Source organism: Mauremys mutica, chromosome 18 (assembly GCF_020497125.1).
Source record: "Mauremys mutica isolate MM-2020 ecotype Southern chromosome 18, ASM2049712v1, whole genome shotgun sequence".
NCBI lineage: Eukaryota > Metazoa > Chordata > Testudines > Geoemydidae > Mauremys > Mauremys mutica.
This window is the reverse complement of record NC_059089.1, coordinates 1537100-1548506: the sequence shown is the minus strand read 5'-3', so window position 1 is coordinate 1548506 and position 11407 is coordinate 1537100. Positions and strand designations below refer to the sequence as shown.

General features: G+C 47.9%; 1 protein-coding gene across 1 annotated transcript in view; it reads right to left on the bottom strand.

Annotated features, from left to right (window-relative positions):
- Nucleotides 1-726: 726 nt before the first annotated feature.
- LOC123352651 (zinc finger protein 436-like) overlaps nt 727-11407 on the bottom strand; it is a gene marked incomplete at its 3' end in the record, with an annotated part of 49199 nt that continues 38518 nt past the window's right edge. The window contains exon 4 of the mRNA XM_044993087.1: nt 727-1045. Coding sequence (XP_044849022.1) covers nt 727-1045 — 319 coding nt within the window. The remainder of the gene's footprint in view (nt 1046-11407) is intronic.

Sequence of the window (11407 nt, the reverse complement as noted above, 5' to 3'; positions counted from 1 at the left end):
CAACTGGGAATGAAACAATTGGTTCCCCAAGGGAGAACTCGATGACTAACAGTTGCTGTGAAATGGGGGAACAGTATAACCGTGATGCTCAGGGTTTGTTTAGACTAGGAAAAGTGATGGAGTTTAGGTCAGGTCAAGGGGAAAGCTAATGCCAACCCCTGCACCTGGGCTGCATCTGCACTACAAATGTTTACATTACGATCACTAACTTGAGCAGCCAACGCCATGTACATCCCTAGTGGATGTCAGGCACAGGTACTTTTTGCCTCAGTGTAGCTTGTTGGGATCAAACCTCTCCCGCCACCTGGAGCTGATGAACATTCCTGGCAGGAGGGACACACACTCCTTCGACTCAAAGGAAAGGAGGTGATAGAAAAGATCACAGGACTGACCCCAAAGAAGGTGAGCTGCAAAAGGCAGAAGAAGGCAACTGATCTGGTGGAGCTGAGAGACCACAGTGAAGATGGTGCAAAAATCACTATGTGGGAATTAGCAAATGTAATTAAAAAAACAAAACTTTGGCCAGCCCTAGTCAAGGGATTTATTACAGTTCTCTCTCATGTGGATTTTGTGATGTCTAATAAGGTTTGAGCTCTGATTGAAGCTTTTCCTGCACTCAGAGCATGTGTAGGGTGTCTCCCCAGTGTGGATTCTCTGATGTGCAATAAGGTGTGAGCGCCGATTGAAGATTTTCCCACACTCAGAGCATGTGTGGGGCGCTTCTCCTGTGTGGATTCGCTGATGTGAGATGAGGGCTGAACTATCGATGAAGCATTTCCCACACTCAGAGCATTCATAAGATTTCTCTTCAGTGTGGATTCTCTGATGTGTGATAAGGGCAGAGCTCCGACTGAAGCTTTTCCCACATTCATGGCATGTGTAGGGCTTCTCTCCTGTGTGGACTCTACGATGTCTGATAAGGTCTGAGATCTGACTAAAGCTTTTCCCACACTCAGAGCATGTGTAGGGCTTCTCTCCTGTGTGGATTCTCTGATGTCTGATAAGGACAGAGCTCTGACGAAAGCTTTTCCCACACTCAGTGCACGTGTAAGGCGTCTCCCTTGTGTGGATTCTCTGATGTAAGATGAGGCCTGAACGATTAAAGAAACATTTCCCACACTCAGAGCATCCATAAGGTTTCTCACCTGTGTGGATTTTCTTATGTCTGATAAGGTTTGAGCTCCGACTGAAGCTTTTCCCACATTCATGGCATGTGTAGCGTGTCTCTTCCAAGTTGATTCTGTCGCTTGTTATAAGATCTGAGAGGCTATTAAAGTTTCCCTCTGGCCTCCCCTGAGTCTCACAGGCTTTTGTTTTTTCTGGGAGTGCATAACTCCCGGAAACATTCCCTTTGGATCTTCCTGATAAAGTTCCATGTGGTTCTCCTTGCTCAGCATCTTCCTGATGGGGTTTCTCCTCCTCATTCTGACTCACCATCCCATCACCTGATGGGAGACAGAGAGAATCCAGACACAGATCACTACCTGCACCGGAAAGAAAGAAAATCACAGAGAGAGAAATGGAAAAAGGGATGAACAATCCAAAATATGTGTGGGAGAGATCAAACCTATCAGGAGCTGATTTTCCCCAAAACCTTCCCCAGAGGAGAGAGGAAGGGATCAGTTTTGGTCTGCATCTCATGAGAACACTCAGGGGAAAGCGAGATCGGGGAGGGATCTGCTGCCAGTTGTCAGTCAGAATAGGAGGGAAGCCATGAGTGACATCTGCCATAATGATTCCACATCTGCAGGGAACAATCCTGAACTTGAAGAGCTCACAAGGTCTTTGTAGGGCATCCCAAATGTTTCCTGCATTCCCACACAGTTGTTGAGTTGGTTTAACCAAGTCCTCACCTGTGACGGCAGCTCTCGGGACCACTTCTTTCTCAGAGCCCTGGAGGTCCGGGACCCACGGTTCTTCCCCTCGTTCCAGCTGCGAGATCACAGCAGGTTTGGAAATTGGAAACCCTACTGCAGGCAAAGAAAACAAGGGAGGTCAGTGGAATTTGTGGGATACTTGTCACAAAGAATATTCCATAGTTTTAACCCCATCTCATTTTTAGGCAGTAACATCTGTAGCCCTCAGGATTCATCTGCTTGCCTGCATCAATATCTCTTTTCTTATAAGTACAGTATTGTGATAGGTTTATTAATTCATATTAAAAATATATTTGGCTGTAATGCAAGAAACCTACAGGCCAAAAACCTGCATTTTAAGTTAAAGCAAAGTTAGCATAGCTATATCCTGTGCCCTTTCATCCAGAAAAGGAACTGTTTTTCCTATACCCAAATAAAGTGCCTACGCTTAGGTCTAAGACCCTTTACCTAGACCAACAGACAATGAAGAATAGCAAAGGGGATTTTTCAAAGTTGCACTCACAGGCTTAACAAGTACCCCACAAGTGCGCAGATATCTGCCATCCATACGCACACACATACTAGCCTATGGAGTAAGCGAACCCTAACATTTCTATGGGGGGAGACTGAAATTTGGGCATAAAAGGAAGGATTTCCGGCATTTATTTCCAAAAAAAGAGGTAACCTACCTCGCTATAAAAAGAGGTAACATATCTCTTTTTACCCGCACCTCGACCTCCTCCTCCTTCTCTACGCTTCACCATCTTCAACTACGTATTCATGCTATCCATCTACGACAGCTATTAACCAGTAATAGGCCGCACTTATTTTCTTTTCAAACTTTAAGTTCAAAAGGGACTCGGCTAAGCTTGGTCTCTCTAAACTTTATTTTAATTTGTGTATTAGATTATTTAGTTGAGCTAAAAAGTAAATTCCAAAGTAGCTTTGAGAGCTCTTTACATTAGTTTCCCTTGCAAGAGCTGTGAAACCAGAACCGCCAGAGGTGAGGCCAACACCAGTTTATCAAAACAGGGTGTGAATATTAACCAAAAGTTTGCAGCACATAATATTGTATCATCATATGCATCTCCTGAATAACAGTAATACAATTGTAACTCTGTAATTCTACCTGTTTTACAATTTACTTACTATTTCATTGAGTATAATAAAAAGTCGTTATGACTCTATCTGTCTCACTGTGAGCTTCCTGTCATACCCCCGAAGGTCCCTTTATCAATTCTGTGGAACCTGATTCGAAACACGAACTTTTATCTTCTGATCATACAAATTGGCGAGCCTAAACCCATATTAATTAATATAAATGATTAAGTATTATTATTAATTAATTAAAATAATTACAATACACATTAAATTAAGTTGATAAATCAAATCAACATTACTCTCACACCCCAATTAAGGCTACGCATCCCAAGGCCATCTTCTTTGGCTCAAAGTAGCAGGAGAGTTACTATTATAACAAATCATATTCACTACTTTAGTGCCTAAGGACCAACTAACAGTGGGCCCCCATTGTGCTAGGCAAAGTGCAAACAGAGAACAGTAGATGGCCCATGCCCTGAAGAATTTACAATCTAAATCAGGGGTAGGCAACCTGCGGCAGCGAGCTGATTTTCAGTGGCACTCACACTGCCTGGGTCCTGGCCCCTGGTCCGAGGGGGGGCTCTGCATTTTAATTGAATTTTAAATTAAGCTTCTTAACCATTTTAAAAACCTTATTTACTTTACATACAACAATAGTTTAGTTCTATATTATAGACTTATAGAAAGAGACCTTCTAAAAATGTTAAAATGTGTTACTGGCACACGGAACCTTAAATTAGAGTGAATAAATGAAGACTCGGCACAGCACTGCTGAAAGGTTGCCGACCCTGATCTAAATACACAAGACAGACACAGAACGGGGGAAGGGCTAGAACCCACTGCTAGAATAGACATATTCAGGCCTGCCTGTAAAGCCTAGACTTTAAGAACTTAGGGGTATTTTTATCACTTTGTCTTTATACCCCTGTAACTAGCTAAGAATCAAAATCTCAGTCTGCCTGTGTCTGGGCCTTCTCTCACTGTGACAGTCTGAGGCCTTGTTCTTCGGCTAAGGCCTTTGGCTAAGCAGCAGGGGCAGCCATAAGCTGGGAAGCGAAGGGTCACATCCTCACACCCCAAACCCGTCACACTGAAATAAGGTGCTATTGGGCTGTTAGGAAGACGATCCTGTCCTGATAGCGCCCATCACCACCAGATAAAGAAACAGATCTTAAGATGGTTAAAGAAAACTTAGTTTGACAGCAGCCTGTCTGGCAAGAAATCCCTTATCAATGCTTGTGGTTGTGAAACCCTCATTTCTGTATTATTTTATCTTTATGGCCACCACTCTTCTATTGTTAATCTCTCTGGTTCTCTAATTGTTTCTGTCTGCTGCATAATTAATTTTTCTAGGTGTAAGTTCATTAGGGCAGTGGAATATACTTGCTTGGAAATAACCCCAATAAACATCACATTATCTGTGCTTCAGCCTTCTGGTCTTTTGCTGCTTGCTGTCTGTGTGACAAGAACCAGGGAAGTGGGAGGGTGAAGGGAAAACCCTCTAACAAATGGACATGACCTGATAACCAAGAGGTGAGCCTTTAAGGAAGGTTTTAATACACTTTGGAATGGATCAGGGATTCTCATGAGGACTGATGAGGGGCTGATGGTAAACACACATTATGCTGTATAATTAATTTTGCTAGGTGTAAGTTAATTAGGGTGGTGGGATATAATTGGTTAGATAATTATGTTACAATATGTTAGAATTGGTTCGTTACATTTCAGTAAAATGATTGGTTAAGGTATAGCTGAGAATATTACTATATAAACGGGGTTAAACAGGAGGGGGAAGGGAAATTGGAATCATGTTTGTTCCTGTTTCTCCCCCCCACACACACCTTAACACAGGCAAGGCTCAGCTGCATCAGAGCTGGGAAGGGGGACACGGGATAAACGCTCTGCGGTGTCAGAGCTGGGGAGGGGACACTGGGGAACAGACTGTATCAGTCTATCGAGATCAACCCGACTGGTGTGAAGGGCTTCAGAATTGCTTCCTTGGAAACTAACCCCAATAAACATGGCACTGTCTGCGCTTTGGACTTCTGGTCTTTTGCTGCTTGCTGTCTGCGTGACAAGAACCAGGGAAGTGGGAGGGTGAAGGGAAAACCTCTAACAAAACCGACATGACCTGATAACCAAGAGGTGAGCCTTAGAGGAAGGTTTTAATACACTTTGGAACGGATCAGGGATTCCCATGAGGACTGAGAGGGAGCGATGGTAAACACGCATTTAGATCCTTTTCTTGTTTGATATCTTTTTCCCCTAAGGCTGAACCTCTGGCACTGTCATGGATCCATAGGATCTCTGCAATGCCCTGGCTTTAAAACGGTCCTTGGGAGCTGCCCCTTGAGTGCACTAGACCCCCAAGGGCTCCCACTCTTCCACAAGGACAGGTCACTTAGCTTCAGCACCTGAGACTGAGCCTCTGGCTTCAACAATCCTACTTCAACCTGCGAGCTCTGCCAGCAGGTCCAGCTGAACAACACTCCTGTTCAGAGACTGTTCCTCATTCATGCTTCAATGCACCTCAGCAAGTTTTTGCTGTGACACTGGGCAGACTTTTAAAACATTGCAGGGTTTATTAGTCAACCGAAACACAGCTCTGGTAAGTCTTTTCATTAGCACAGAGAAGCAATGAAGACAATATAGTCCACACTGGCCAATGCCCTTGAGCCAGGCTGCTGTAGAAAAGAGTTTGATTTCTTTTCACTGCGTCTGTCCATTTGTCTTCACTCCGGCAAAGCTTCCTGTGTCTGCGAGCCCAATTCTTCCTGCTCCCAAAAACATAACGAGTCCATGTGTGCTTCACTCAGCCAAGCTGAGATCCTCCCATGGACAGGTGACAATTATTCCCTTGTCTCTGTCGGGTATCCCATTGATCTAAGTTGGCCCCAGCCAGTCCTTACTGACCCATTCATATCACCCCATGACAGCTACGTGAGAAAACACCTCACGTCTCCTGCTCTTTATAATCATAGCAATACCAATCACAGCGGGAAACTGAGGTGTGTATTGGCATCATACAAGTATCACCAAAAGTCCCACCTCTCTCACACACACACACACTGCTCACAGCCCCTGGAGAGAAAGCAAAGCACAGGAACTGGATGTTAGTCCAGTGAACACAGTGGAGGACAAGCTGCAATCCTCACACCCTGGTCAAAAAGGAGAGGCAGGTGGGTCCCTGCCCATAGAGAGTGGCTGGCTACAGGCCTGATACCTGAGGGGCCATTCCGTGAGCAGACCATGGAGGCAGGTCAAAGGCTTCGCTACCCCTGAACTGTGACATTGCAAAAGCACATTTTGGAGAATTAGGAAATCTAGTGACTCAGGTGTAATGGGAGGGAGAATTAAACTCCCCCAGTGTGAGGAGAAGGCTGGGGAATTACACACTAACATTCAGGAGCAACAGCCTCTCATTCTTCCGGAAAAGGAGAAGGTCAGAAACAAGAACTGGGCCACGCAGCCTCAGGAGGGACAGGCTCAGAGATCCAAGGAGCCGGGAGGGAAGACAGCTTGTGGCTGCTGCAGATGGGGAGAGGGGGGGCAAGACTCTCTCCAAACTCTCACTCTTCTTGACCCCGACCTGAGTTTACGATCTATGACCCAGTCTCACGTCTTGTGGGCAATTTCATACTCGCTAGAGGTAAGATGTCATGATCAGAGAATTGCTTATGAGCTTGGACCATGTGTGGAGGGGCAAGGAGGTGAACACAGATAAATGGGTTATTCAGCTTGCTACAGTTAAGGGCCTTATATGAGGCGGAGGCTTTGTGGGAGAAGTTCTGCTGAAGTCTGGGATGTACCTGACCAGGCCTAAGGAGAGAATCCCAGGTCAGATATTTTGCACCCTCATTTTTACAGACTAAGGAGTAACTACAAACAGGTGGAATACGCCACAGGATTCTGAAAGAAGGACGTTTGGGGTGGGCTTTAGCAATTAGGTTGCTATGCAGGATCTCAGCAGTTGGACACATTTATATATTGGGATTATTAATAACTAAGTGTTGTAAATCATGAGTATTAAGGCTTGATGCTAAATTATGGACTTCCCAAAGGTCACATATGGGTTGGGGCAGCTATTGACATTATTGTAATCAGAGCAAAGCAGCAGATGCGGTATATCGCCATCCTATTACCATAAGGAAGTGGATAAATTACCTCTCCTAGTTACCAGTTTTTCATTTGGTCAGGTCCCCGAGACAGTGTAAACTGAAGCAGGGCCTCCCTTCTGACGGGCTCCCTTGCCCCTCGATCTTTGTTTCCATTGGTGTCATAACTTGTACGTACGCACAGTGCAAGCCCCTCTTTACTATACTGATCTTAGTCTAACTGTTACGTGGATTGATCCTTGCCTGTGATTTCAGTTATAACTGTCTCCATTCAATCAAGTTTCTGTGTGTTTCACCCAATTTCATCTTCTCAATTAACGTTGAGTAGCCATGTACAAGGGCGAGTTGTGCCCCAATACGTAATCTTATAGGTGTAAAAATTGCACAGGCTACACCACCAGCCTGTGACATCATCAACAAAGTGCCCATTTGTGCCTGGGTAGGGGCCCTGCTCTGGGAGGGAGGATGCAGCAAGGACTCAGGATCGGTGGCCGGGGTCGCTGTGCCTAGAGATGGGGAGGTTATATGGGGAGGGGGGTAATGAGTGGGAGAGGGAGGTCAAGAGTTAAAATAATATTTGGGGAAAAAAATGTATAATAAAGTGAAACTGAACAGAAATAAAACTGGAGTGTAGACTCTAGAACAACAAGGCTTGGGTAGGGATTTGGGGTTAAAGGTCTGGGATCCCCCACAGCTCTAGATCCCCAAACCTCTCCTCCCTCCCACTGACCCACCCAGACCACTTCCTGGGTGCCCTTCCCCACACTCCCCCCCCCTTCTTCCCATTAGTCTCAGCCGGCACCACCTCCCGGCACCTTGGGAGCTTCTTGTGTTCCCTCCTCGTCTCACACAGCCTCCTCCCTCCCTGCTGCTTCTTAGCTCTAACCCTGCACACACCCTCCCCACGTCCAGGCACCCCAGAATTAGCTACTCCCCCCTTCTCCTCCCCTCCCACAGCTCTGTTCTCCCTTCACCCGTGGGGTCCTGAATGGCAACATTATACGCTCTCCTATCAAAATAGGAGCTCATCTGACTGTCACACAAGCCAGGCATCAGTCACACACCTATTTTTATTAATTAAATTATTTATTTTTTTATAATTTTATTAATTAATTTTAAAAAACAGTTGCTAATGTAGCCAATAAGGACACATTAAATGCAATTTCAAAATGACTGATGACAAATGTCTAAAAATTATTCTAGTGGGTGGAAGATGAGGCAAAAAGGGGGGGGGGCAAGGAAACTTGTCAAAACTTGGATGATGAATGAAGGTATCAAGTTATTACTACTCAGGTTCTTTAGAGACCCCACAGCTTCTAATGACCCAGGGGACAGGACTCCTTACCCAGCGAGGTCACCGTCTCATAGTTCTCCTGCATGACACCCCTGTAGAGGGCTCTCTGAGTGGGGTCCAGCAGAGCCCCCTCTCCCCTGGTGAAATACACAGCCACCTCCTCGAAGGTCACCGGCCCCTGAAACAGCAAGAGTCCGACACTCAGTACCTGCTGCCCCATTCACAGCCCCACACTCGTGGGGGAGAGGAGCCAATCAAATGGGAGCTCTGGGTGGCTCACAGGCAGAGTCCCACCCCCACCCCGCTCAGAGCAGCCAGGAAACGCCAGGGGGAGGGGACGAAGCGAGAGCCCCTTGTCTCTCCCAGCAGATCCATCCCCCCCCTACTAGCCACAGCCGGACACAGGAGATGGAGGCCCTGGCAGGGTGCAGGGAGAGCTCGCTGGCAGGGAGCCCAGCGCTGTTCTCATTGTGAAGAGCTGGACGGGGCCAGACTCAGTGGGGGGCAGACGACATGACGGTCCAGGGGGCCTTGCTGAGGGGGTTCCTCCAGCAGGGGTGTCCTGTCTCTCCTCCCCCCACTTCTCTTCAGCTGTCTGCCCCTGCAGCTCTTCCTGCAGCCCTGCCCCCTCCCCCCCCCGACTTGGAGCTGCCCCCGGCCTAGCTGCTGCCAGGAGCCTCCTGTGCTGTGCGGGGGGGGGGGGTGGCCCCACCCTCCTGCCTCTGTGCCCAGTCTCTGCTGAGCTGAGGTGGGGGGACAAGATTCTGTGCTGCTGCCTCTGGGTCAGGAGTGGGGGCTGCTGGCCCCTGCTGCCGCGTGAACGAGCCTTCGGACTAGTGAGTGTCGATGGGCTGGGAGTGACAGCGGGTGTGTCTCACCCCCCCCCACACCCACACACACCCCACCACAGACACATCAGTTACTGTTGTTACTTCCTGTCAAAATGCGCAAAGTACATGTAGTCTCCATAATTTTATTCTTTCACATTCGGTCAGGATGACAGTGCTGGTAGTTTAGCTTTTTAACTGATCTCTGAATTTCATCATTTTATTTCTGTCTTATGCTTAAATTCAGTTCTTTGAGTAACGAGTTCTAAAATGCCTCACCTGTCCTGGCTGGAGTAATTATCATTATTACTGTTATTGCCGTATTGTGCTTTGTCATTCGTTATTTACAATGGTACAATCAAATAACAGACTGTACATTTTGCTTGTACTTACCTTAGCAGGGCTCGTTTGAAAAAAAAATAGCTAAACTCAAAACTTTAGACACTGTGCAGATGAAGATCATTTATCTTCAAACTGTATTTTTAAATCTGTCTGTAAAGTAACTTAAAATTTCTATGAAAATAAACGCAGCTCCAAGTATGATACTAATAGCAGTGATAGAGTCAAATCTTACTGAGTCACATACATGATAGTGATATGCAGAGAACCAGGCACATGCAGGGCCGTGGAATTTTTATAGCACGTTGGGGGCCTTAGAAAGAAAAAGGTTAAGAACCTCCCCCCCCCAGCCTCCCTGGTGGGTGCCCCCTCACATCTCACAGCAGCCGCTGGTTAATCAGGTCGGGCTCCAGCCCTGGGATTCTGGCCCATTTTCCTAGCCCCACCTAGGGGGGTTGTTTCCTGTCCCACAGATTAGAGCATTTCCACCTTCTAACCTCATGGGTCTGTTCCTAGAATGGAAGCCACATATTGAACAAGTCCAAACGGGTTTGCTATACCCTGGCCTCCTCCCATTCTCCCTCCTGGGAATTTTTTGGCAAACTCCAACCCCCAAACCAGACTGCCTAAGCCTCCCTCCTCCGGTGCATTTGCTGTTCCTCTCCCTCCAGCAGGAACCCACCAGCAACTCCCCAATAACCCCTACCTGGACGGGATCCTCTGCAGCCATTTCCCTTCCCTGTCCCATGGGAGGATGGGATGAGCTGGAGCAAAACATGGACAACATCCTGCAGCCTGGCAGGGCGAGAAGGGCAGTTGCAGAGGTTTCAGAACAGGCTTTAGTTCATGTCACATCACGATTCCCCCAGGATCTTTCCCTGCAGAGACACAGCCTAGGTTCTGCCATGCTGGGAACATGCTCCAGCTCTTTACTGCAGGGGAAACCTGGCCCCTCCTGCCAGGCTAAGCCCACAGGGAGATTTTTCAGCCTCCCCAGTAATAAAGTCTCTGAACAAAATGCTGGAAAGGAGCAGAACCAAAGGGGCTGGGCCGGCTCCATAGGGACACTGGCTCCTCCCTTCCCTTCCTGTGCGGCCATGTCCTGTTGCTGGCAGAGATCGGCCCCCCCATCTCCCCCACAGAGGCAGCCGTGTCTGCGGGCTCCCCCAGCCAGCACCTACTAACCCCCACCCACACTGGGGGAGTGACACAGGACAGCAAATTCCACCTACCCAAGGACAAATTGCTGCAGATAAACGGGCTGGGTTCACATCCCAAAGCTGAGGAGAATTGAAGAATTACAGAGAAAATAGGGAAAATGAGAGACTAGGGAGTCAATAATTTTAGGGAAAACGAGGGAATCTCCTTGGGTTTTCTAACCACATGTGGGGAGGGGAGAGAGAAGGAGAAGAACTAGAGAGAATTGTTCTCAGGTTTTGAGACAGAAAGAAATGACACAAACAGGGAAAGGATGCAAGTAGCTCACCCCCAGTGACCATAGGCGTGTGCAGCACATTTCATTAGGGTGCGCACCCAGGGAGCCCCGCCCTAGCCCCACCCCATCCACTGCCTCCCACTTCCTGCCCCCCTCAGAACCCCCAACCCCCCCTGCTCCTTGTCCCCTGACTTCCCCCTCCTGAGACCCCCCCACTGTGCCTCCCTAGGACCCTTCCCTCTACCTGTCCCCCTGACCCTTATCCACACACCCACCCCCAGACAGACCCCCGGGACTCCCACGCCCCATCCAACCGCTCCCCGCCCCCTGACAGGACCCCCAGAACTCCCGACCCATCCAACTCCCTCTGCTCCCTGCCTGCCCCGACCCCGCTCCACCGCCCGACAGGCACCCCCCGAACCCTCAACCCATCCAACCCT